The sequence below is a fragment of the Opisthocomus hoazin genome, chromosome 5, assembly GCF_030867145.1.
Source record: "Opisthocomus hoazin isolate bOpiHoa1 chromosome 5, bOpiHoa1.hap1, whole genome shotgun sequence".
Lineage (NCBI taxonomy): Eukaryota > Metazoa > Chordata > Aves > Opisthocomiformes > Opisthocomidae > Opisthocomus > Opisthocomus hoazin.
In genome coordinates, this window is record NC_134418.1 from 42253767 (window position 1) to 42281582 (window position 27816).

General features: G+C 48.2%; 2 protein-coding genes across 3 annotated transcripts in view; one reads left to right on the forward strand and one right to left on the reverse strand.

The window, feature by feature from the left end:
* Nucleotides 1-1541: 1541 nt before the first annotated feature.
* MGST2 (microsomal glutathione S-transferase 2) lies at nt 1542-13414 on the forward strand. The gene is made up of 5 exons (XM_075422201.1): nt 1542-1973; nt 7329-7428; nt 8639-8709; nt 10601-10682; nt 13192-13414. The coding sequence occupies exons 1-5, from the start codon at nt 1811-1813 to the stop codon at nt 13322-13324; spliced, it is 549 nt and encodes a 182-aa protein (XP_075278316.1). The 5' UTR covers nt 1542-1810; the 3' UTR covers nt 13325-13414.
* Nucleotides 13415-16752: 3338 nt separating this feature from the next.
* The window catches only part of MAML3 (mastermind like transcriptional coactivator 3), a 248799-nt gene continuing 237735 nt past the window's right edge, over nt 16753-27816 (reverse strand). Inside the window, exons 3-5 of one of the 2 annotated variants that reach the window (XM_075420994.1) lie at nt 25685-25921; nt 23828-23912; nt 16753-20499 (exon numbers count right to left, since the gene is read on the reverse strand). In XM_075420994.1, coding sequence (XP_075277109.1) covers nt 19508-20499; nt 23828-23912; nt 25685-25921 — 1314 coding nt within the window. In that variant the 3' untranslated portion in view covers nt 16753-19507. Of the gene's footprint in view, nt 20500-23827; nt 23916-25684; nt 25922-27816 lie in introns of both variants that reach the window. The other variant, XM_075420993.1, reaches the window with a different exon arrangement.

The window sequence follows — 27816 nt, forward strand, 5'->3', positions numbered from 1 at the left end:
AAGTCTGGTAAGATACCACCCGTAGCTCTGACTTCACATTGCATTTCATTGCTGAGAGCTTCTGTTCTTGCTTTGGAGACATCTTTGGACAGCTGGGGAAAAGACATGCATTTACAACAGCAGAGATAAGCAAAGCACATATGAAATACATGCAAGTGAAGGAAATGCAAAATCAAATTACATTAATCAGGAGCAAGCTGAGAAATCAAACACAGACAAGCTGTCAAAATGTCCTGACATAACTGGAGAAATCTTTTGCTTGATGCTGGCATCTATTTGCATATTGGGGCTTATACACATCATAAAACTCTGGGCATCTGAGGTATTACTGTACTTCCACAATGATAAATAAACCTGACCTTGTTTTGTATATGATCTGACTTTCTGTTCTGGGCTACACAGAGAGGAAGCGTAACATTGGCTGTGGACTATGCATGACTAAAAGCGTTCTAAATCTATGGCAACTACAAACTCTCTGCTACCAGTGGAAAGTGAACAGAGTTTTAAGCAGACTCTAACTCAGCCATAATGGACATATAACTTACAATATTTCTGTGAATGTAACCCCCTGCCCTAAACTGTAATCTTGCCTACTTTTAAGTCAATCTTAGCTGGATTTTGCATGACCATTGCCATTTTGAAATTCACATCCTTTGAATAAAGTCAGAAAAAACCCCATAACTTCAATGTCAGCTGGTCTTAAAATGTTTAGTCCTCATGGTTTTAACTTTTCAAATGACTGGCTCTGTCAGAGTTTTCCTTCACTTCCCTACATCAGCAGGGTGACAATGCTCTGAGCACTTCTGAGCCAGCCCCTAAAAACACAAAGACACTGTGTGATCAGAAAGCCAGCCCATACTACAACAAGAACTGCAATGAAAGCGCATAAATTGGCAATTAAAGAGTTACTAGGCACAAACATCCAACTACTGTTATTACAATATATCTACTCTTCTGATCTTTAGAAAGAACAATACACTGAATTAATACCCAAGAAACAACCTTTTAGAATTTGGCAAGGTAGAATAACTGATTTAAAGTCCTTTTTACATTACCCTTTCAAATTAGCAAATTTGGCTGAACTCAGTGAGATATCCCACTTTCACATCAGCTGGAGGCAAACGGACAGATAATCCTGGAGTCGCAACAAACATTACACCGGTTTTGTTCCAGTGGTCTTATGGGATCATAAAGGCTAATGCCATTAAGCTTCTTGTTAGTTAAGGCTAACAAGAGAAAAAAGTGTTCCTTGAGAGAGTCTGTCCCAGTTTGAGGACTGGGCATAAGCTATAGGAGGTGAACTCCAGGCAGTAAAATGAGGAGAGATATTTCTTTCTTTCTTTCTCAGTTGTTTTACCCGCTGAACTACCCTGAACGATCCCTTTCTGCATGCCGACTGCTTGCAAAGTGGCTGTCGTGCTGAAGTCGCGCATGCTCGTCGGAACCTGTAAATCCAGCGTGGGGACAGGACAAAGCTGCGCTTCCCCCTCGCGCCTCCTGCACCTCCTGCTCTCCAGTGGTGCTGCCAGTGACGGGCGCAGACCTCGCCGTGCTGGGCCCTGTGCAGACGCACAGCAAAAAGTCTTGGCCCCCAAAGAGGCTGCAGCTGAGATCTGAGACATGAAAGAGCAGCGGAATGCACAGAGGCAGGAAAGGCTGGTTTTGTTCTCCCTGCGCTTTCACACAGGCGAGAAGCAGGCCAGGCTGGCTGACTTATTTGAACTTTTCCAGGAATGAAAAACAGCCATAATTTTGCACTCTTGTTTTAAAAAGTTAGGCTGTTTTATTACCAGGGCAGACCTTTGTTCCAATGCTGAATAGCGCTGTAATTCTCGCTCCTGCTGCATTTCCTTGCTGCTCGCTCCAGCTCTCCCCTCGACACACGCCCTGCTCGCACACGGAAGCGGCTGGGAACATGGCTGGTGGCTTAGTTTTGCTCGCGGCTGTCTCTCTGCTTACCGCTTTCCAGCAATGTAAGATCTGTGGGGTCGCGTGGCTGGGGCTTGGGGAGGTTTCCACCGGTTCTGAAGTACTGGAAATTGTTTTCTGATAAAGTGGCTGCTCTGTAAGTTTTACTTTCTGAGAACTCCTACGATTTTTCTCACCGGAGCATTGTTTACCCTCTCTGTAGTCAGAGGGGGAGTTGGCTCAGTGGGACAGATTACTTTGCCCTGTGGGAGAAACTGATTTGTTTGCAGTTCTGTTTTGTTCGCTGACTTCTTGGAATCGTACTGTTGTGAGAGTCTGCAACTAGTTGTAGAGTTACCCCAAAGCCGCATCATGTCTTGGTTTCGATTCTTATTTAGGCACCTATACAACTGAAAACCTCAAAAGTGAGAGTAAATTTGTGAAATCAAATACACCAATGCTGGACTGAAAGTGCTGTAAAAACTGTTTCCTGGAACAGAGATATATACTAAGTGTCTGAAATGAAAGAAGAAAGCAACTTTTACACCAGACAGCAATAGTATGAGATATTCCATATTATGTCCTCATCATGACATTTCTTTAAGATCTAACTGGGTTCACTTTATCACCTGCTGATATGCCTGTGAGAATCCAGGACTAGGGAAAGAAGTGGACAAGTCTGAGACCCTATTTTTGCTGTCTATCAGTATAAAACTGCAATAGCATTTTTAATGCTGGTCATTATTTCCTTTGAAATATGTTGATTCACGTAGTTGCGTTTACACCAGGAAACAAGATACATTTTGAAGGTATTTGTGCTATACTAGTATGAGACTAAGAGCAAGTTAAAAATAATTACTCTGCCTTTTTTTTCAAATATCTGTAGCATTGACAACTTATCTAGCAACCTATCTATGTGGCTTGATTGTTAGTTTATTTGTTTTCAAAGCCTCAGCTACTGAAATAACATTTGTAGCTGGCAGGAAAAAAGCTTGAGAATGTGACCCTTCCAGGTTAAAAAAAGCCCAACACAACAGAAGGCAAATAAAAAGCACCTAAAATTTACATTCTGTTTTCCTGTCATCAGATCAGCTACAACATACCCTTGTGATCTTCACAAAAGATTCCTATCTGGTATTTACCATCAAATTCTGTGAAATTTCAACTTGCCTGCCTTGATTTTTAATGTAAAAGGGTGAAAGATTAAAAAACAAACGAACACTATCTGGAAAAGTACTGCAGTTTGAAACCTCAAGGAATTGTAGGAAAAAACTCAAGGAACTGAAACTGAAAAGGAAGGGAGAAAATACATATGTTCTGTCTTGTGATGGTTAAGCCACTTTAGTTAATCTTAGTTAAAATCACAGGAAAGGCAGGACAACCTGGTTTTTAATTTACACTGGCAGTCTGACATCAAGCCCAAAGAGAAAACTGTGTAAGAATCCGGTCTGCTGATCTGATTTAAATCATCACAGCTCGGCTTACTTTCAGCATGCTTTCTAGCATGGGTAAACCAACACAGATTAATTTATGGGAGTTCCAATGAATGTTGTGAAACGTGTTACACGTGTAACATGTTACATCCAGTTCACTCAAGGGGAGTAGCCTAGCTGTGAACAAAATACAACGCACCCAGCACTCCGTGCTCTGTTTGCTCTGCTGTTTATCTGCTGAGCCTCCCGTCCTGAGTTAGGAAGGTGCTAATGGGCAATACGACCTCCCTGAAGCAGCACTGGAAGTCAGGTTTCACTGAGCCGTCATCAGAGGTACAAGATTTAGTGTCTCAGAACCATGAGTTACTCAAAGAATCGGGTCAGTCGAAGATTAAGCTGTACAAGAAATGCTCTAGGGTAGAAAGAAAGAGCAGAAACAATGCAAGAAGCGGTTTCCAATCATGCATCCAGTTTTAAGCAGCTAAGATTTGCTAGAGAGATTAGTGTTTCGTAGACTGATGGGAAAACAAGGGAATCCGAGGAAAGGACAGAGTGAATCCCAGTCATTGATAGAGGCGAGAACAGGGAGGACAGGAGTTGCACTACTCCTCTATTTTGAAGCATCTCTCTGAACTAGCACCTTTTAAAATGGCTCTTAGTTATTCCAGGACCCAGCAAGACATTATTAAAAAGTATTTGATTTTTTTTAAAGGTTGTTGGGCCAGGCCGTGCAAATTAACATGCACTATCACACACTGTGATACAGGTAGCAGATTCTTTTCAACACTTATAAAATGTTTGAGTGTAATGTTCCTTAAAAGCCTGCTTTGTCCCATATTTTCAGAGTAAAGATGTTAACTCAGTAACCATAAATGCCACCTGAAGATGAAAGCACAAAAAGCAAACAAAGGCAAGTCAAGCAGATTTTGTAACTACTTCAGTCATGTAATTTAGCCTGCTAGAACTTGATACAGGGGGAAGAAAAGGCCATGAAAATCTTTCCTTACCCCTGCTGCAATGCTTTCTGGAGTCCTCACGACAGCACCTCCTGTGGGTGGGGCAGAAGAGCTCTCCCACCGCTTTATTATTTACTTCAGCTGGTGTTAAACCATAATCACAACACTTAAATTTGGAGTTACATTGCTGCTTTCTGCTCACCAGAAAGGAACTAAAAGGCAAATCCTATGCAGTTAACAAAAAAATACAGTAATTATTCCTCTCCTGAACTCTTTTGGAGTCCCTGGTTGGCACCTGTTTTGTTCAGCGCACCGGGCTCACCTTTTTTTTTAAGGTGACAACATGACTCCCGCTGTCCTGTTACGCAGTGCCACAGCTTGGTTTTCACTGGCATATAAAAGCCCACATGGCCCTAATTGAAGCAAAGTTCCCACCAATCCAGTGGAAGCCACTGAAGAAGTGGATTTTATGCTGGTCAGCAGTATGATCACAGCCTGTTTCAGTGTATGGTTAACCAGAGTCTCCCACGTGTAAATCTCTGCCCCTCAAACTAGAGCCTTGCTGACCAAGCAACACCAAGGGCAAATCGCATTACAGCTGATGCCAGGGTTGTACCATGGCCTTGATGGTTTGCTTTGGTTAACTGCGCTGAACAAACAAGAATGTGTTACTGAGCTTCCACAGTCTTGAATAGAAGTATTCCATGTGCTTTCAAAAGTCTGAATTTTTGTTATGCTTATTACCTGCTGTTTACTTAAATTGATAAGTATGAACTACCTGCTGACTGAAAATAATTCAACTACACCTGAGTGTGTATCCTTTCATATATTGAGGGGAAAATTGTGCTCAGTAGTTCTTCTCATGTTGCCTTACCCAACATGAGAGGAATTAGAATGGCACATTAATGTTTTATAGTGCAGTCCGACCCAATCTGAATTCTGATATAAGCCTTGATCAGTGAGTGGATTGTCATGGTTTAAAGACCTGTTGCCAGGGGTGAAGAACAGACAAATGCAGGCAGAGTTTAAAGCAGCCATGTTTTGTTTCTCAAACCAGTGCCTTAATCTTATTTCCCCCCAGTAAGTTTATTTGGTCCAGCATCTGTTCAAGGCTTTTTTTTTTCCAACTGATTTGGAAAGAGCCGCCTTGGCTTGTCTTAGTTCCTCAGTCAAAAAAACCTGGTCCCAGACTGGTTGTGAGCATTGACTGGCTCAGTGTGGCCAGAAAATGAGGAACGCACTGCTGGCTAAAAACACCATCGCACAAAACACTATGGCTCACCTACCACTTTGACTGATAAGCCAAGCAGGAGTTGCCAGTGTGTAGCATTTGTCACAAAAAATAGATCATTTTGAGGGTGAAAGAAGTTAAAAAGCAACTTTTCAGTTAAGTTTTCCAGGAAAATATTTCTCAGAGGCGATTCTTGTGCTTTCACGAGTTTCAGTCTCCCTGAAGCATGTTCTCTGAGCCCTCCCAGCTACCATTCTTGCTTTCTGAAAGGGCTGCAAGGTGGCAAATAACGGATGAATCACCAGGCATGACAAGAGATGTGTTGGTGGGAGTGGAGGAGGTCTTGCTGGATGCAAATACAGTGAAAGGTCCTGCAAAACTGCCTTACAGAGAGACAGCTGAGATGCTCTGACTAGTCTCTGGAGAGAAAGTGAAGAGGTCTCTTGAACACAGTCCGTAATTACTTATATGGCGAGAAGACGGATAGGAAAATGCTTTTTGTGGGAAAAGGCTTTGGCCACAAGGCACCGGGCAGCACCACTAATATCTCTAGCTGTATTTTAATGCCACTGCTCCCAGTGGCATTAAAGAGAGAACAGAATGTATGCTCTAGTCTTGCCCCTTAGACAAATCTTTTTAGCGAACTCAGGTGGGTGCCTGGTTTCTGGATCCAGGTAAAGTTTAGGTACAAGGTAGACAGCGAGATTCTTGCACAGGGTGGCTATGACACGGCCAGCAAAGTAACTCCAGTTACCCAGAGAGTTTTAAAGTCAAACAGGGTGATGCCCGGTAGCTCTGCTGCATACAGAAAATTGCTGTCTGTGTATTGCCTTTTGTCCTTGTGAGGCTCTGCTCAACTTTTAGGGGGAGACTTCTGCAGTGAGGACATCGGTAAAATGAGGTATACATCTACACATCAGAAATGATCCTAGAAATATAGGTCAGAAGTGCAGAGATAGAGTTTGGTTGGTTTAGGGTTTTTTGGTAAGTAACTGATATTTAGTCACTGTGCAGTAGAGTAATCTATCTTTTTCATGGCACCGCATCCGTTCTAAAAAACGCTTTTTACAAGACAGGTAAGTACTATCAGCTCCAATCAACGGAGGTGGAAACAGCATAGGTCCTCCAACAGAGAGCTCTCAGAGCAGATGAAGTGGAGAGCAGGGAACAGGCTACAGCCTCCCCAGTTGCAGCTCTCTGCTCTTTCCAACATACTGAATTTTGAGAGTCCAAGACAATAACAACAGATGGAGAAGCATGCACTATAAGGTGTGGGTGAATCACTTTAAAAAGGTGACAACCAGATTTTTGTTTCCAAAGATAGTGATGCTTCTCCATATTCCAAAGCATTATCACTCTTAGCGTCACTAAAACCAAATGACCATATGCTATTCAAGCAAGCAGGGACGTGACCTCCATCAAGGCAATTTGGTTTCCGAGATACTGCTAAGGCAGCACGCTGCCACTGTAGTGCAACTAGACCGCTCCTAGACAGTGCAGTTCTGGGATTCAGGTGAGGCAGAAGGATATTTAAGTCATAGCTAGTCCAGCAAATGCAAAAAGAGAATGACTATATTTCTGAAATAGCAATTTTCCCCCTTCCTCATGAGTGTCACTCTTGAAGATAAGACCTAAATTTTTTTAGGGAAAAACTACTTTATCTAATATTGGTCTCTTTATGTCAAATGAAATGGAAAGAGCTGAAGAACAAGAATCTCCATTTAAAAAATTACTGATGTGCTAGGGATGCAGCTGAGCCAAGGAACTGCGTAATTCGTGAGCCTTTATTTTTGCTTACAGGTCATTTTGCTTGGCTGGTGGGGAAATCAAGAATGAAGCACAAGGTCATGCCCCCAGCTGTCACTGGTGCTCCAGAATTTGACAGAACATTCCGTGCACAGTAAGTCCCGAGATCATTAAAACAGTGGCAATGAATAAGAATTCAGTCCAGAACAGAAGCAAAAACATTACCTTAAAACGTTACCTTTTCTTTGCATCCTTTGCTCAAAAAAAAAGAAAAATAATGAACAGATCACTCTTTGAATGGTTCGGCTATTATTTTAATGATCATGGGGGTAAGTTCAGCTCATTTAAAACAGTCACTGCTCAAATTCTGATCAAACTAGGCAATCAGATTACCCAAACCTAAGTAGGGGCTGAGAGCTAATTGCCTGTAACTTAGAGAATTCAGGTCTTCCAGGTCTAGCAAGCTGTGCTGTCAGTTCCTGGACTGTGGCTAACACCAAACACGTGGAAGACGAGCACAGAAAACCTCTGTCTTCACTGTGGCTAACAGTGGAATAGCCTGTCTAAGAAGACAGCATTTTCCTGAAGGGCTTCAGTTTGTGATTAGCTAAAGCAAAAGTATGCATATTTATTTCAAACAATCCCATCTGCTGCAACTGTAGATGTAGTGGATAACAACAAGACATTAGAATGCATTAGACAACGTATTAGATAACAGAATATGTTAGATATAGAAGGATGCCTAATTAATTAAAAAGAAATCCATTCAGAACAACCAAGAAAAGATATCCCAACAAAATATTGGTGAGGAAACCGATGATGTCCACAAATAAAGACAGATATAAAGACACAAACAAAGGTCCTCACCATAAGAAGATCTACCGTGCGCTGTCTGTGCCTGATGGCACTTCATAAAGGCACTTGGCCTCAGCAGGGCAACCCAAGCTGCCTATGCCCAGCCCTACGCTTCTTCCTCTTGCAGTCCTGGGAACGCTGGCCCACAAAACTTGCATACCGAATATGGACATAAATGATTAACGTCACATCCATGTGCTGGAATTGCTGCCTCTCTGATGCACAGGCACTTGATTTAGGATTATTTGTCCTATTTATTTCCATGTATTTAGGAAGCAGACCCTTGTCTGAGTTTAAATACTGGGAAAATATTTGAAATAGTTTGTATTTGAGATTGCAAAGAAGAGAATTTTTAAGACCACCTAATGCTGGCTTCACTGTGCTCCCACTGGATTCAATAGCATTGACTTTAGTGGCAACAAAATGAGGCCAAAGCTGATTCTCCTTGAAAATCCTACCCGTAGTTCTGTTCCTTTCCAGACTGACGTTCTTTCAAATTTATTCTGCAGACAAAACTGTGTGGAGTTTTACCCAGTATTCCTGACTGTCCTCTGGACTGCTGGATGGTTTTTTAATCAAGGTAAACACTTTTCATTTTTATCTTGGACTGAGAAGTTGTACATAACTTTTTTAAACACTTCAGTTTTATTAGGAGGTAAATGACCGTAGACATCTTCTTCCCCTCTTTTAATTGCATTACCTTAGCATAGCCTTCCTAGAAGAATGCTCAGTGACATTGAAATCCCCACTTAGTCATGGCATTTCGCATTGCCCCACCAGCTTTCTTCTCTCTGCAAACCAAGGAGCCAATACCTGGCACATTTATCATACAGTCAGTGGATTTTCAGGTTGAATCCTTCAGAAAAGCAGCTCCCAGATGCTTCCCACTAGCAATTATCTGCACATTATGGGACAATTCTCACAGGACCTCAGCTGTAGCTATCGTCCCTGGGGAGGAGGCAGCCTGAATAGACTCAGCTCCAAGCACCCATCCCTGTGGCTGGGTCCCTGGCTGCTGGAGATGGAGCTCAAGCCAGCAAAGCTTTGGGTTTTTACATCCCAGCTGAGTGACATCACCACCGGGCTATGACTCTTGTTTGTTCTGGGACATAGCACTGAAGCGCAGTCATAACAGCGGCATCTCCAGCCACAGATATTGTGCTTCGGGTAAGCAGCGGGGACTCCTGAAAACCTGCTTTGTTTTCTCAGGCACTGAGCAGGGGCCTATTTTTTGGCCAAATGTTCTGAATTCAGATGCCACGGAGCTTTCATACCTCTAACTCTGTTGGACTTCCCAAGGTGGGGCCGTGATGTCTCGTAACAGTGATGGGGTGGACTCCCGTAGAGCTAGAACTTGTGACGGGTCCTAATTTTTGCATTCCACTTTATTAACCCTTCCCCAGCTGATGTTTTAGAAGTATGGAGTCTGTGGGCTGCAGACAGGATGACTAGCTCCTGTCCACTATACCTCTCCTTCCTGAACAACCAGCTTTCTTCCCCATTTTCTAAGTTTGCTCCAAAACAGTAGTTTTGTTTTGGGCCTCTCATAGCCAGAGTCCCATCTCCACCTCAAATCCAATGTAAATTCAAAGTAGCACCACTTAAGTCAACAAACTGGGTATGAGATAGTACATGTGCTCATGGACAAGCACTTGAATCGAGGAAAATCACAGCTGCTAACCAGCAACGCAGACTTGTGGAAGAAGGAGGGTTATGTTAACCTCCTCTTTAAGTCATTTTTTCAGCTGAGCGTCTCCCATAGGTATGTTTCATGAGTTAATCCAGAGCACAGTAAGAGCTATCCTCTGTAAGACTCACTCGTGCCGTTTGAAAGAACACAGAAGTAGCTAGCACTGCTCACTCCTGGGTAATACGCCTGACCTACGCACCCTGCTCCGTCTGTCAAATGGAGGTGACTTTATACTCTTCCCACAGGGAGGTCAGAAAGCCAACTTCACTACAGCGTTCCATTGCGTCCTTGGATAAAAGCTGCTATATAAACGCAAAGCAGGTTATTAAGAACATAAATAAGATTCTCTTCCAAAAACAAACCTCCCCTTTAGCATGAACTGCCGTAACAATGCGAAATGACAGCGCTGGGTCAAGCCCCAGTGCTCCAACCCACTATCCTGTCTCTGGGATAGCCACCAAACTGGGGTTGGGTGGGAGGTACGGATTCCTGTCAGTTCTTGAGATCTCCTTTTCAGGGAATGCTTTTACATTTTTTTGGACAGTGCTATCTGCCCACCTCTATCTGTAAGCCCCTATCAAGAGCCTCCTGTAGTGAATGTTTAAGAATACATGCATCTCTTTTGAATGATTCTTACCCAAAATGATTTCCCAGGGGATGGGTAGCTATGCAAATCCCCAGAGTTACACAACCAGAAAGCACAACTGAAGTGTCTGTCTACGATCCTCATTTTTCAGTGTTTAAGTGTTTTTTTTTTCCCTATTAATCTTTTCTTTCTTAGAATTAGCTTCCTTTCTGGGTCTGTTGTACGTGTTTGCCCGCTACAAGTACTTCCACGGTTACGTACAGTCTGTGAAAGGAAGGTAAGGAGTTACGAACTGAATGTAGGTTAAAAGCTCCGGGCTATGGTGTGAAGCTGGGCTGGGAGCCAAGGACTGGCAGTGAAAAGTGACTATAACTGAATGCAACATGTGTAAAGTGTCAGCAAGAGGTCTGAAGCAGAAACCCTCAGGGACAAGGGCTGGCTGTCACAGCAGAAGCCTAGGTTAAGATATGCACGTGCTACAGGTCACGAGAGATAAAAGGTTTGATGCTGGCCTTGTGGGTGCATGCTTGGTGCTGAGCATATTGGCAACCAGATTTGGGGAGGTCTGAAAACAGAAGCACAGTTTTGCAGCTCAGGACTGCTGTAGGATGGGAGACTGCTCAGGCAAGGCTTGCCCAGTGCGCGCCCATCTGCTATTTTCATTTTTCCTCAGTTTATCACATTAAGACCTTTAGCCATACAAATGGCGCTAAAGGAAGTAAGCAAATCTGGCCTTGTAGGCTGATGAACTTTCACCAAACAGATAAGAGAACACAGCTTCACATAAGTTAATGAATGTTAAGTGCACAGCATCTCGTAACATGAATTCTGCTTTGAAAAACATGTATGCTGGCAAAACACCTCTGTGCTAGAAATACTCAAACACACTGTTTATTTCTTGTTTCACTGAAGCCACTACACTATCCTCTGTCCTGACATAAGGCTCCTCTTCGAGCACACATATCAGTCATAAAAAGAAAATAGCATGATGCATGCTTGTCATAAAATTAAAATACTTGGGATGTATGCTTCTAGAGGAAGATACAAAACAATCAGACTACTTTGTAGTGGATAATCCTGCAGCAGCAAGAGACTGTGCTACAGGGCTGTTTTCCATAGCCTGTGTACCGATGTTACCATTCTCCTTCACTACAGTCTCCACCAATCCTCTACCCTCTCTCTAAGAGCTGTTGCTTAAGAGAAGGGAGAGGCTATGTGTTCCAGAGCAAATATATGGAGATAATTTGCCAATCACATAGAATCATAGGTTGGAAAAGACCTCTAAGATCATCGAGACCAACCATCCACCCAACACCACCATGCCTGCTAAACCACGTCCCGAAGTGCCACATCTACACGTTTTTTGGACACCTCCAGGGATGGTGACTCCACCACTTCCCTGGGCAGCCTGTTCCAGTGCCTGACCACTCTTTCAGTAAAGACATTTTTCCTAACATCCAATCACGGTGATTATCAACCATTATCACTGACTACAGCCATGCTGGTTACAAAGGCAAACCTGGTCTGTGTGCTGAAAGAGCTGGTTACAACACATACTCGTGCACTTGACTACATGAATTGCAGTTCAGGTTTGCCAAGGCTGCATTTTTTAAGAACACAACAGGAACATGCACCTTCTACTTGGTTTCTGTGCTGGAGAGGCCTTTGCAAGTGAGCTGTGTCTTTTGCCCTTCCCTCCAGCTGGCACTGGCAGATACTTAAAGGGCTAAGCTAGAGACTTTCTTCATGCTCTCCTGAAACAGATAAGTCTCATACTTCACCATTTTCAAATCCATGTCTGGACGTGGCATGCCCAGACAGGCTACTTCTACCAAGTCTTTAGGCACCAGTGAGATTCTTGAGCTCCCCGTACCCCCGGCGCTGCCTGAGCACGTAACATCTTCAGCCCCTGTGGGTATGGGGATAGCTAGCTATAAACTGAAGGCTGACAAGCTCCTCAGACCTCTCTCCAGTGCTAACATGATGGGATTCTCCAAAGAGACCTTTCGTTGCTTGTTGTGCTGGCGGAGGCCAACCCAGCAGCAACTCCCAGAACATGCCTGTGAGACCAGAGTTTGCACCAAGGCAACTGAACGCAGCCCCAGCAGAGCGTGCGTGGAGGGAAGCTCCCTGCCCACATATGCCCGAAACACGAGCTCTGTGTTTCAGAGCTGAAGGGCTCTCCCAGCCTCTTCTGTGGAAGCTTTCCATTTGGTACAAATAAGATACACTGATCCTCTCCCATCCCCAGCAATTACCCCAATCGCTGATTTTTTAGGGTAAACACTCGTCCTTTCTGGTCCAAAAAACCACCCCCATCTCAAAGTAATAACCAGCAGCAGACCTTGCAGCTCAGTGGAGAGGACCTGACCAACAGATGTGGATGTGAGAGACACGCACACCTCTCCCTCAGTCCCTAAGGCTTCCCTCCCACTCTCCTACACCTAGGGTTGCAGTGAGGTGCCCAAGCCCATTTGTGGCTTCACCTACGGGTCTTTATGTCATGGCATGAAGTAGCTTCATCCTGGAGCAAGCTCCTAACTGCCACACGAATATTTAGAAACACTGGGGGAGAGTTTTCCCATAAAGAGGATATTAGGAATCGCTCTCCTCCCTAGCAAAATTCACGTGCAGGAAAGACTTGTTACCAAAACAACCAAGGCAGCATTGCAGCCGTGATCCTTTCTGATTCTATGCACCTCTTCTTAACCAGTGTGGACAAGCAGTTTCACTGCAAACACACCATGTGTAGTTCATAACAGTATTTTTCTGCTTTCCACTTCCAGGTTAACAGGTTTTTATTTGAATTTGATAATTCTAATGTGCTTGATAACCCTGGGTGCGGCTGGGATTGTTAACAGCTTTCTGGATGAATACCTAGACTTCAGCATTATGAAGAAACTACGTAAATTGTTCTGAAGAATTGTGTTTTTTAAAGAATAAATAAATAACGTGGATGCTTTCCCTGAACACCAAAAAGATTATAAGCTGCATGTGAATAAAGCATCAGAGCTCTTTACTATCAGCCCGTTGCAATGTAGAATGCATGTTTTTCCTGAGCTGTTTACACTTTTCTGCTTTCCCTATACTCTTGAAAAACAGTAAGACAGAATGTCATGTCACATCTGCACTTGCAATTAAATGTTCTGTCTTCTCATACGATACTGTGAACCCAAACAAACAACATAAAACTAAAACCATTAATTCGCTAAGTAATTTAGTTGCAACTGGCACTTCAAGCATCAGCCCATCTTACCCAACGTCCTTCAGCTTTGCCAACGCCTCTGCAGTCTTCCTTCATGCCTCTTCATTTCCCCCAGCAGTGCCATCCCATCTGCACAAACGTAAAAGCGCACTTTGATGCGACGTGCTGCTGCGAGGTCCCGATTCTCCAGGTAGATCCAGTCCCACTGCAGGAGGCTGTTTAAGCATAGACAGAAACATGGTTTTCTTCAGGAAAAGCTTTAAAGCTGCACTTGACCCTATGTTTCTGTGAAGGCTTTTATTTTATACGCACGCTTGCAGTTCAGCACATGCTCAGACACTCTTCTCGCAGAAGTGGGGCCCTCCTGTAGGCAGATCCCATTGCTCACACAAAGCCTCTTGAAGACAGGCTGTACCCACGATGCGGCACTTGTGAGAGGGAGAGCCAGCCCGGACGAAAAAACAGCACAGATGCTTGTCTAACAGTTGGGTCTACTGCATTGTCTCCCACCAAGGCACAGATGGCTTGGCTGTGGGAAAGGCTAGACAAACGTCCCAGCACTGCCACGGCTCTGGGGATCATAAAATGACAATGAAAAGCGAACTGACTGTGAGAACAGTTCTCTACTAAAAGGGGGGAAAAGCCATGGCTTACCACCATGAGCTCAGAGTATGCTGATGGTCAATTTATGTAGAAGAACAGAGAAGCAAGGCCATGCCTATTGTGGTAGCTTCTGATAATTCAGATTATTTAGGCAACACTGAATATACCCATGCTAGAGCCAGCAGGCAGAAATTTTCCTCGTCATGCCTCTGAAGACACGATTTGGCCAAAAATACCACACATTCGTGGTGGTGTTCAGTCAGGTCTATATAATGAACGTGCTTATGGTCTTTCTAGAAATGTACTGAGGTTGACAGTCTGACCACAGAATAACGGAGGGTTGGATCGGGTTCGTAATAACCTTTCACATGAAATAGGTGGACACGTGTACGAAGTTAGCTTGTAATCAAAAGAGAGGACTTATTGCCTGCAGGTGGCAAAGGCTGAAACGGCATCTGCAACAGTAAAATGAACCAAGTACAAAGGTGCAGGACTTGGGTTTGATAATGCCCTGCTGAGGGCAAAAGGGCAGATGGTGATGATGAACAGGCTGGAGCTGCCACAGCTGCGGAAAGGGCAACTCTCTGGCACTTGTCTCCAGGGAGCAAGTACAACAGGGCCAGATTTAACCACCACAGAAGTCACTGGGAATTCTTCCACTAACTGTCCTTCCACGGGCTGAAAGACAGAAAATTCACCTACCCACCTGCCAGCGATGCCTTCAGACAGTCACGGGCAGCGGGAAGTGCTGCTGCCGCAATCAAATCCAAGCCGAAGGTCCAGACCATGTAACAGGCTTGAAATATGCGTTAGCGGAGGCCCAAAGGTCACTAACTGTGCTCAGATAGCTCTTTGCCTCTGAAATTATTTCATTCCAAGCTTACCTGCTGTAGTGGTCTGGCGTGTTTATAGATAGCTTCCCATACCCCATCTTCCCTTCCCTGCCCTAGGAAGGAATAAACGGCTGGCGCGCAGGGACAATTCGGCACGCCAATGACGTGGGCGTGAGGCTGCGAAGCACCACCCGGCAGCACAGAGCCGGAGTGCGAGGGGATAAACATGAACCTAACACTTCAGGAGCTGCACCGGCTAACGAGAGGGCAGAAGCAGGCCTGGAGCTGAGGGTGCCACCTGTCTTCTGAGTCACTGCTTCTCCCCCAGGAAGCCAGAACAGGATGTCTATGATTGAAAAGTGTTGAGGACTGACTCAGCGGTCATTGAAACCAAAATACACCTGCAACAGATGGATGCTGTCAGTGTCAGCATTTAGTTTAACTCTAGTGGGAACCCCACCACCTCCCACCTGCTGGTCAAGGAGTCGGTATCAGGCTGCACACTCAGCACAGGCTGCGAGCTGATGCAAGCGTTCGTCTGTCGGTCACGATCAGAAATGACGATGGTCCCTGCTGCAGCTTCACAGCCAGTCAGTACCGCGGGGCCTCTTACTGGCTGAAAGCACCTTTCCTCAGCAAGCCCTCCGCCAGCACTTGCTGAGGAGTAACCCTGGCAACCCAGAGCTCTGATCTGGGCCAGTGTCCTTCTCTGCACCCCATCATCCACATTTAGAATGGTACAGGACATGAAGGAGCAAAGGGGAACCCCACCTTCAGGGCTGTGCGCGGAGCCAAGCCACACTGACATCCCGAACGGCAGGCTGCGCAAACAGAGGTCCAATGCCTGATCCCCCGCCGCTCCCCGGTAGGCTGCAAACACGGAGAAATCGGCTTCAAGCCTTGAGGGCCACATGGCACGTTTCTCTGGAGCAGGTCATATAAATCCAGCAAGGAACAGGTCATGTAAGTCCAACAAGTTTACACGCACTTTCCAAAAGGCTTCTGACAACACAAACCCCACGCTGTAGTAGCAGCAGCAGCTGGTAGGGAGCTACTCTAAGCATGCGTCTTCACACTTCCCCAGTTTCCCTGTCTCTTCTTCCCAACTTCTACGCCCAACCCCACATCTCCCTTCTTCCACCGCACCTCATCCCCAGATCGCAGCCACAGGACTCCTACATCCTGGGCTCTCCATGTTGTGTCCTCTCCTGAAAGCACTTCTGTACCCCCGACTTTAGCTCCCCGCATGGAACAAACACAGAAGTTTGGAGCTGCTACCCCTAACGGGCCCGCTTACGGACAAACTCCCCCGTAGCAACCGCCTGAGCGCAGACCTCACCCCACAGCACGGGCACTTTGGCAGGTCCCCTCGCCCCGAGAGAGGGGCACTGCGGCCCCAACGCCAGGCAGACGCTGAGCAAGCACTCCGCGCCTGGCCGCTCATCACGGCAGCCGGCGGTGTGCCGGCGGGGCTGGCCGGGGCGCGGGGGGTTACCGGCCGCCGGACAGGCCCAGGGCAAGAGGGGCTGCCCGGCACCGGCTGCACCCTGCCCAGAACAGGGCAGTGCCGCGGGGTGCGGAGATGTGGCCGTGCACAAACCCCAGGGCCGAAGCCAAACCGGACCCCCTCCGCCCCCTGGAAGGTCACCCACCGAGGCGCAGGAGGGGGGCAAAAGATGAACCTACAAACCAGCCTCCTATAGGGCTCAGATAACCATCTTTTATTTGTTTCTTTCTGTTGTTGTTGTTTTGGTTTTGTTTTGTTTTCTTTAAAAGTGGTATGTTAACATCAGGTCTTTTTCTACATTTTCAGAGCTCTGTACAGGTCTTAAAAGGAAATAAGCAATGCTTAATGTACAAAGTAAAACCAGAAAACTAGAAAAATCTGAATAAAATGGAGCAAGTCGCTGTCAGGGATACAGTACAAATTAGTAAATAGAAGTCATCTGAAGTGCAATACCACTGCAGTAAGGATGAGTTAAGGAATGAAATAAAAATACTCTATTTTAAACAAACAGTATATATATATATTTTTATATGTATATATTTTACAGATAGTAGACCCAGTGATATCTGTAGAATTGTAAAAACATATTTACAAATAACTTTTTTTTTTAACATTACATATACATCAGCACCATAGTAAGAAAAAAACCAACCCCAAATCTATTAAAATCTACCTCTCTGGTACTTGGTCCCAGTACGGAGTATTTGGAGGAAGCTTTACAAAGACAGCAGAGACTCGGCCTTCGCCGCCATTTATTCCCCAAAGCCTGTCCCTCCCTCACGCCTGCGGGTTCCCACCTGCCCACCGAGTGGTGGCTGCGTATTTCCAAACCCTCGCTTCCCAGCTCAGCGCCGGCAGGCGACCCCGCTCCCTCGCACCTGAGCAGGGGAGGCCGTGCTGCCGTCCCCAGCGCCGTCTCCAGCGCAGGGGGCTGGCGTCCCTCCTGTCCCGGCGCGCTGCCACCCGTCCTGCCGCGCCGGCTCGTCACACGCCAACGCGCGGGCAGGCACGACGCCCTCGTCCCCCCAGGGTACCACCTCTCTCCCTGCTCGCCTATCCTTTCCATCCAGGCGAGCCCGACCACGAGCCGCATCCTGGCTGAGGTGGTCCCAGGCCCATTTTGCTCCCACTCCTCAATGTGACGCACACCTGTGCTCCGCAGGGAAAGGCTGGACCTGAAAACGCAAGATGCCAAGCCCCTCGGCGTCAGTGGATTCCAGTGGCTCAGCACCTCGCGTCGCCGGGCCCACAGAGAGCAACCGGCAGCTGGACCGTCGGTGCCGGTCGCTGTACACAAGAGACACTTCTGCTGCGGTGCACATCTGACGGCTCACAGAGGCCAGCACTGGGGCAGAGACTCCCAGACTTTTTGGGCTGTGGATCACATTATCGTTCTTTACGCGCCACTACATAACCCGACAGGCAGCTGAGAACACGAAAAAGGTGGCAGGTTTCGGAGGACAGCTCAGCTTGGCCTCAGACCGCAGCCCGGGCAGCACCGTTTCAGGCATTCGGAACGGCTGGCGTCTCGATGCTCTGCGAGACGTATCGCAACTTTACTACAGCGCTGCTCAGCACTGGTCCACACAGTGGAGATAGTGATACAGCGCCGTTACCTGAAGGCTTATTTGGGCAGACCCCGTGTTTGTAATAACTACATCGACTGTCTTACCCATTCATGAGTGATCTTTAGAGTGATCTTCATCAGCTCCTGCTCTTCAAACACTGCAGTGGATTTCACTCTGGCAAACCAGAGGGATTAGACCAAACACCTGTTTAAAACTGAAGATGGGGTCGCACATAACACCGCACCAAGAGCCCAGACACTCCATGGTAATGCTGTCCACCAAACTCACCCTTTCCGAGAGGAGAGGAGGAGCTCACTCTGCGTGCCAAACACTCCCCGTACGTTGCCTCATGCCCGTTCCCTCCTCCCCTGCCTCCCCTCTGCAGCGGCTGTTGCTCACCCAAAAGGAAGTGCAGCCAGCTCACCTGGCTTTACACCGAAGGACAGGAGGGGAAGCGGACTGGAAAGGCACTGGAGAGGAAGGAGAGAGAAGGACCTGCTCAGGACCCACACTGCTGTTTCCCGGTACCTCTGAGCCCTCCAACACCGTTCGCAGCTGCTGTTCTGCACCCCCAGGCAGCATATCACGGCCAAAGTGCTCTGACAGGGAAGCGCTACTGCAAGTCCCACGGGGACTGACCAGCTCATGAGGCCAACCCACCCACCCAGGCCGTCTCCGGCAGCACTCCCATAGCCAAGCTGCCCTCACCACGCTGCCAGATTTATGGTCTCCTACACTTTTATGGGATTTTTATCACTCTGCAGTGAAAACGGTGACCTGCCTGTGACTGCTCACGTTTGTCCCGTGTGCGCTGCACGTTCCCTTGCAGCAGCCCAGAGCCGGCCCTGCGCACCATGGCCGTGCCTTGCTGAGACCTGCTCACCCCCGGCGTTCAGCCCGTTTCTGACCAGGGCCTGTGCAACCGCCCGCGGACCTCTCTGAGCTTTGCTCCTGGCTGCTTCCGCCTGCTCCCCTGCAAGCTGCAGTGTTTACCCTTGCATGAGGTGGGAGATATCGGGACCACCCCACGCCGCTGTGCAACGAAGCCTTGTTTCAGTGAGGAAAGACCGCATTTTCCCCACCGGAGGCATCAGCTGGCTTTTCCAGTCTCCCCATCCTGCCCCCCACCCCACGGAGGGTGCTGCCACGCAATGCAGATTGCTTGGTGGAAGTCTGGGGACGCCGATGTTCTCACTGTCCCCTGAATCTTCCAAAGCGGGCTACAGATCAGCGCAGTCTGCACAATTAAAAACAAAAGAAAACAAAATAACCCAAACCAAGCCTATTCAAACAAAAACCCAGCAATCCAAGGATGGGGAGCACATCCAGCTCTCTCTTTTGCTTTTTCAAACATAACAACCAAAGCTCCAGACTACACAAGCCCATTCACTGGGGGTTTCCGAACAACTCATCGAGTTCTTGTATCCACTCATCCCCTGGTCCGCTCTTAATGATGGAGTCCACAAGGTCCACGCCCTCTGCTAAACTGGAGAACGACCCCCCCGCTCCTTCATTACTGTAGCTGTACGACATGTCCTGAGCGGGGTTCCTCTCGTAGGCCTGGCCTTGGCTGCTCTGCACAAAGTTACCACCTGGCATTTGCTGCGTCGGAGGCTGACTGAAGCCCGGCATCGTGGGGACCCCTTGGCTTATTGCAGGCATTACCATCGGCCTGGCCTGGCTGGCTCCCTGTGGCCCGGGCAGTGGTTGCAGCAACTGCCTTCCCATCGCCGGGTTCAGGGCTCTCGCTGTCCCGCTCGTCTCCACGACTGCCTGACTGAGCCCCTGCGGGAAATGCTGCTTGGACAGCCGCGGCTGCCCAGACTGCATCGGGTACGTTGTGCCGTTGTTGAAGGGCCCCATTTCACTGCTAGTCCTTCCAGGTACACCTTGTAAGCCTCGCTGCTGCCAGTTTTGCGTTCCTTGAGGGACAGCCCCCATTAGGTTTTGAAGTCGCGGTGCTTGTGGCCTGGGTAGGACCTGGCCCACGGGTCCTTTCATCTGCTGCTGATGCTGGGGAAGAGCAGAGTTTACCAGCATGTTCTGACCAAAACTGCTGACCATTCCCACCGCTTGTCCAGACGCAGGCTGCCGCGTTCCCTGCCCTGCGTTATGTGCCATGTTCATGCCGCTTTGGTTTGGATGCTGCAACATTTGGCTCATCCCTGTGCTCACACTGTACATTCCCGGCTGGCTGGAAGAGGCGTTGCTGTAAGGAGCCATGCCCATATCTGACTGGCCTGCGGTCGTGGGCAGCGTGCTCGGGTTCTGGGAGGGACCCATTGCCATCATGCTCGCGTTCTGGGCCATCATTCGGGATGTCCTCATGCTCTGGAGTGCTGCTTGGTTTCTCACGGCTGCAATATCCTGGGGAGAACCTACACCAAAAAGGGAGGAAGGTAAGGAAAAAACCACAACTCTGTAAATCTTAATTCACACGTCTTTGCATAAGAGATTCTGCAGGAGCCTTCTGCATCACGGCAGCATTTCGGATTGCTGTGCTTTCTGAGTGAATAAACTATTGTCTCACGTGAAGGTTAGCAGAGAGCTAGAAGATTATCCGTCCTCGGGAGGCGTGCTTGCTGCCTAGCGTTTGCTGCAGTTCAGAGATCACGCGCTCCCCACCTCACGCTGCCTGCAGCCTCTGCCCTGACCTGCCAGGTCCCCTCTCCTCAAAGGTGAGACTCAGCACAGCTCAAGCACTGCCCCGAATGGGAATCGCTGATGGTGTTACATCGCCTGTTCGTGCAGCGGGACGCTGTTCAGCAGAGAATACCATCGATGCAGGCGAGCAGTCTGACTTCCCTTAAGGCCTAAAATGAGGCTGGCAAGGTTAAAAGGCCAATGATTTACTCACTAAGTAATTCTCAATTAGGACAATTTTTGGATGTGTACCCAGAGCGATTCACAGCTTCAGATTCTTGAAGAATCGAGGCAACACGACTGCATGCGTGACGCATGACTACAGCCATGGCTGCCCCCCCGGGAACAACCTACTCAGGCAGCTAGGCTACCCCGCCATGGGAGCTGCAGGGCTGAAACCGGCCTGCCTTTCTCTTACACTTCAGAGAAGAAGAAGTGACCTGGGAGTCTAAGTCCCCTTTCAAAAGTAAACGTGAGTCTTTCTTCTTGTGTGTATTTTTCCCCCCAGGACCAGTGACAACGTGCACCCTTCCCCATGAAAAAAAATTGGTCCCAAAAGACTTTGAACTTGTGTACGCACTGTGATCCAGTAGCACTTCTCTTTTTCAGGTAAGCCTAATACAGCTTCTAGGAAGCAAATGAGAAAGCCTCCACTGGTGGTCTTCAATGGCAACAAAGCAGCTGAGCTGCAGTTTACCATTTGAAGCTCTCTCTCAAATATCTCCATTGTCTTTCAAAAGTAAGCCTTGAAGATGGAAATGTCAGGCTCAGAAGACCAATCAATTTTTTAATAGCTCAGGAGGCAGAAATGAATGGATTTTCTATATCATTGTTACTGATTAAATCTATGGAAAGAAGAAAAATTGTTTTTGGTGGACATTTAAAGCAGGGAGAGTGTATTAGTGAATCGATACTATAAGCACATTTTACTCCACCTTAGGCCAGTGATGGGAAACCAGAAAATCCTAATCTTGTTAAATTCCACACCGTGGCAGATAACTGAACCATGCTTGTGTCTTCCTTTCAGGGGAGGGGGGAGCTATCAATTTCTGGGAAGCTAATATGCTTCATATTTATTATCTTTATTTAAAAACAGTTACTGGAGCTCTGATTATGCCATGGGTTCATTGTGGTTTTGAGTCACTACCATACCGAACTAAATACAATACTCTGCAGGTGAAGCTCTGAGAGTACGAGGCTTACAATTACTCCCAGCTCAAACATTATTAAATGCAAGATGTAAATATAAAATAGTTGCTTTAAGAGTCATAATCTGTACCAAAAAAATCTGAACGTTCCTAAATCAGGCCCTACATCTTGCCCCTCAGTGGCAGACAACATACCTGAACACCCATAGAGAAAAAAGAATACTGGGCCCTGTTATTTATGTTGGCTTGGTTTCCGCGACAGGTATGAATAAAGGAAGTGTCACCCCTGCAGTTTTGCATACACAGCACAGAGGATGGCTACATCTCCTTTTTGCTTCAGCAGGATAAGCTTCTGGAGGATGCTTTTACCTCAGGTCTCCAACATGAAGATAAATGAAACATTTTGTAGCACGAAGAGAGACCATCTGGATCTCGCTTGCACAGGGCAAACATAGTGGCCGCTTCTACTTTATCTATGCTATCAATTAAACTGTTTTCTTAACGATTGGCACTGGGGGCTCCTCGAGTTTTCTTAATTTAGATCACCTCCTTCTTCCCTGATTAGAAGCTGTCTCTTTTTGGTATGATTCCAACAAGTGCTGAAGTGCACAGATAATGATAAAACTTCCTGCATCTTTAGCTACTTTGTCATTGAAAATGGCAGTTGCAACCCTCCAAAGGAGTCACTAGCAGCAAGAGGTTCACATACTACTTCTGTGAAGTACCGTGCTCGGCGTAAGAGGCAAGAGTTCAGACAAGAAGTGGTTAAAAGAGAATGCAACAGATTTTAAGATTTTGGGCCACCTTCTGGTCTCGCTCACACAGAACCTACTGCCCTTGATTACATTCTTGTGACTAAATAGGAAAAATGGTGAAATATTTATATTTAAATTAGCCCATTTACGAAAATTAATTCCTTGCTGTGTCAGATTAGCCTAACCTCTCTTCTGTGTTTCTTTTAAATAATACATGCAAAGGCAAGGTTTCAAAACAGCATTAGTGTAGCAAGATTTCACGCCTGTGTCTCATGGCGGTGCACACACATATATTTTGATTTTGCAAATGAATTCTTGGGAAAAATTCCATTTCATACAGAATTTCTGCTGCAAAGATCAGAATGAGCAGGTGATCATAGAAGGAGACACCCTGATCCACGCTTGCAGAAGATCTGGCGGCCTGTTCTGGGCACAAGAACGGCAACACGCTTGCCTCCCTTGTTTTCTGTTGCAGCTACATGACGCTATCATGAACACACAGCACAAGGGCATGTCTGTTTCGTTTAGAATCCATGCTTTGCAAAGACATTCAGCTGATGCTTTGCACCTAAAGAGCTCCAAATTAACTTCCTTCCCTAAGCCAAAATGATTGTCCTTAAATTCTTCAGTTATCTGAGAGCACACTGAAATAATACTTGCTTTTTTTGAGAACATTAAAAAATCTCCATTTTCATCTCAGATATTTCACTGCTTCCCACACCCGACATTTATCAGACATTTCTCCAGATAAAGACGACCTCTCTGAAATTCCCTGCTCATCAAATTAGATAAAGCGGGGAATGAAGATGATTAAAACCCAGATACAGTGAGAGAAACCAGCTGAAAAAAAAGGCATACTGAGAGTGGAGACAAACAAAATAAACCCATAGAATCTAGATGTCAAAGAGGCTAAACAAACGCCAGATAAAAAATTCAGCTTTTGCTGAGGGGAGCAGAAAGGAAATTGGAAACTTGGCTAAATACCCAAACCTGGGCATTCCCCTTCAGTAAAATATGGGGTCTGTGCAAGTGTGCAACAGCCTGACTTCCCGCTCCGGCACACTGCTTACACCCTGGTCTCCAAAGAACGCATGAACTTCCATGTGCTTGCTACAGGGGCCTACGCTGACTCCATATAGGAAAAAGAATTTGACTTTTACCTTGGAATTGATTGACCTGTTGCACCGGATACGGGCTCCGCTGTTGCTGCAGATGCTGCCGAGGCAAATGCGACTGCTGCTGCAACTGCTGAAAATGAGGGAAAGCAAGCAGAAGAGAAAAAGATGATTGATTAATTAGTGAGCTGAGAAAGGGGCTGGTGGCAAAAGTACTGCAGGAGAACTGCAGCGTTTCTCATCTAGCAAGCTGTTCTGGAGAGATAAGCAGAGCCACCTGAAGAGTCCTCCTGAGAGCACCTGGGCTACTCAGCACAGGGCTTCCCTTTGGTTCAGCCAGGAATAAGCACTGAGGCTACCATCAGCTCTCCCCGCTTACGGCCTCTTCACCTCTACCTCTGCAGTGCGCACTTAACTGTCTTCAGGCTGAAAGCAGAGGGAGGGACAGAAGATAACTTGGCTCACCTAGGTTTAAGGAATACTTCAGCATCTGGAACAGAATCCAGGGCTGATTATAAAAACAGAGGGTGTGTTTACCAGAGCTCTCCAAGCCTAGGGTATACCTGACTGAGCTATTAGGAAAAGGACACACCTTGGTGTTTCTTTCGTGGCTGTACAACAGCTGTGTCCAAAAAACTGATGTGTAATGAAGGTAAGAAAATGACAAAGGTTGGAAAGAAGCAAGTACTAATCCCTGTGTTCATAAATATGTGTTACAAATTATCAAAAATATAAAGGGAACCTTGTCAGGCACAAAACACCCAAAAGCTCAGAGCCTGAGGACTGCGACTTCGTCGCTTTTCATCTGTGCCAGCACGCCTGGCAGCCACAGGCTTGTGGGTTTTCAACACTCTTAGGTTCACCTTCAGCAGCCAGGTCAGTGGCTGTCTCTTGGGTTTGTGCACTTGAATTGGCCTAATCCGTGACAAGGGAACATTACTGCATCCTCATTCTCCTGCACTTGTTCACCCCTGAACAAATTCACGCATCTTTACCCTAAATATTTCTTGGAGCACCCTTCCTGTTCATCGGGGGTGAATTTTTCTGCTTCTCAGGAGGACCATGGGAAGAGGGGAAGGCTACCAGTATTTCTGCGGTGATACAACGTGCACAAGTTCTACCTCAAATCAAAGCAGACCCCAGGTCTTAAACTGTATTTCCCCAGCAAGAGAGGTGAAGCCAAGCTGAAGCAGCTACCGACCTACCAGAAGATTGCCTAGGTAACGTCAGGGGACTGCAGGGTTAAATTGGGGTATGAACTCCCGGGAACTGAACAGCGTGACTCTCCACTGACTTTCTCCTGGGCTGTTTTTAAACCACAGGCACAAAACATCACCACCCAGACCGAGTAATTTAACACTTGTACCGCAAAGCCTGTGAGCTCCCGAAGCCAGGTGACAGGCGCCAGCGCAGCAGCTCCACGCTCCCGCCTCGAGAGGTGGTTTTGCTGTTCCATCACTTCAGCCCCTGGTTCCCCCTTGACGCTGCCCCTCCCTGGTGCTAGCGGAATTGCTCAGGACGGTATGTGATAAACCAGACTAAGGAACTGATGTGGGCAAGTACTAACTTCTTTTCCTTGCTAGGTTACTGTTAACCCACGTCTTTTCTTTGTCCCCGATCGCTACACGGCTGTGCACAGCTTTTGCCAGCACCAGACTGTAGCTGGAGGTAGGCGAGAGGGCCAGCAACTGCAAAGGTAGCAGAGGCTGCTTCTGCCAGTGTCAATGCACCATGAGACGTCAGGTTAAGAGCTAACTTTTCCAGTGTCTAAAATCCCGTGCGACTGTCAAGCAGAGAGAGAACTACCAAACGTGGACGGAAGGGCTGGTGTTGCGCTGTCTCTAGCGCTCCTGCTCTCGTACCAGCGAGCTCCGCAGGGCCTGAGACCAAGGGACATTGTACCTGCTCCGCCAGGAGCTGCTGCTGCCTTTGCTCTCTCAGAAACTGCTGCTTCTGCTGCTCCATCACGTGGAGCTGGGCTCTCTGCTCAATCAGCATCTGCTTCATGATGGCCGCTTGAGGTTGGTTTCCCAGGAAGGGACCCCCGGAGCTCGTGCCTGTGACCACGCTGCTGGAGCCTGGCGGGACAGAAGGCTGCATAGGCCCTGTGGTCCGAGACAAGCCCACCTGATGCTGCTCCTGTGCAAAGAGAGAGAGAAGGCCCCGTTACTCAGGGTGCTCCATGGGCAAGAGAACTTACAGCTCATTACGAAGAAGCGCCGGGTCTGTGGGTGAAGACTGGAGCTTGGAAGCAAGCACCAGTCTTTGGAAGGCTGCTCATGCCCACGCCGCAGGCTGTTCCCCACCGGGAGCAGGTGGCAGGTTCCTCTCCGCTCCCGGAGTTCAAAGCCTCCTCAGATAAAGTGAGAGCACTCTGCCGTTCATTAACAATGAAGTTGTGCACTATGTTTATTTTCATCCAGGGTATGTAACTGCAGAGCACTGTTTTTTTCTGTCGTTCTGGGTTTTTTTCCCCATTCCATTTTCAAGGCCGGGTGGGACGGGGCTGTGGCAGCCTGGTGTAGCGGGAGGTGCCCCTGCCCGCGGCGGGGGGCCGCGACCAGACCATCCGTGCGGCCCCTTCCCGCCCAAACCCTTCCGCGGTTCTGCGACTCCAAGCCTCTCCTCCCTCACCACGCAGACAAGGAAGGCACTTCCCCCGCTCCCCGCAGCGGCGGCTCGACACAGCCCCCCGAGCCCCGCGCCCGCCCCGGCCCTGCCGCCGCCCGCCGGCAGGCGGCGCTGCGCGCCCGTGGCCCGCCCGCCGGGCCGGCCTCCGCCCGCCGAGGGAGCGCTGAGGCCGCGAGTGCGCTGGGCCGCTCCCCCCCCGGCCGCCACCCTCCCGCGGCGACGGCAGCGCTGCCGCCGGGCTGAGCCCGTCCCCGTCAGAGCCTCCCCGGGCGGCTTTACCGAGCCGAGCACCCACTCAAAGCCGCCGCCCGGGTGGGAAACACCCGCGTCGCCTCAGGGTCCCTGGCGCAAGGCGCGCCAGGGTCAGCTCTGGACGCCCGGCTCAGGTCAGCGGCTGCGGGAGCGCAGGGAGAAGGGGCCTGACGGCGGCCACCCCGGCCGGCCAGCCACAGGCTGAGGGTCAACGCCTCGGCCGAGCTCGGGAAACCAGGAGCGGCCTCTCCGCGCGAAGGTCGGGCGTTCCAGCGCCCTTCTGAGGAAACAAGACGACACAATTTGTCCACGCCCTGACTTGGCGCAGATATCCCTGAAGGGCTCTCTCCTGCGAGGCAGCCCCCCGCTCTCTAGGTTCTTTCTGTTTTTGACGCCTGCCTTGGTTTGAAAGTTCCCTCCCTGCTCCTCTCTTCACTCCTCCCCTGGTCCTGTCTCAGGCCGACCTCCACAGCCTGGCCAAGCGTGGTCCCTGCAGCAGCGCGAGGGCTGGGGCTGCTGGGGCTTCCCCGCGCCGGGCTCAGGGCTGCTCTGGCACCCGGCCCTTCCACCCACCCGCCGAGCTCCCGCTTCCTTTGCCGGGGTGGGGCACAGCCATCAGCTGTCTCCAGCAGCGCTGACGGCAAAGCCTTGTTCCCGCCACCCCCCCGGCCCTCCCCCTGCTCCTGATGAAGTCATCAAGCTACAGATTGCATAACCGATGCACAGGACTATCGTGTGTTACACTGGGAGACCGGCCAACTGCTTCCATTTATAGACAAAAGCAACGCCACACTGCCAAATAATGGAGCCTTTGCTGCAGCCACTACCAGGAGAAAGAAAAGGGGAGGGGGGAACCCAGGAGCCAAAGGGCGTGCTGTGAGGTGACATCACCCGGAGCTTCCTCCGGTGAGCCTCAGCTCACAGCTGCCTGGGGGGCCGCAGCCCAAGTCCTCGCTGAATCCATCGCCTTCCAAACAACCTTATTATGGAACTACTGTCCTGGCTCTCACGTGCGCATGGGTACGGCTGAGGGACACATTCACCCCACGGTGACGCTGCAGAAGGCGCTCTGTTCTCTATCATGTTACATTATAAGTTAATTCCAGAGTTTAAAAAGGAAGAAAGCTTTGAAAGCAGCCCCACCGGCTGAC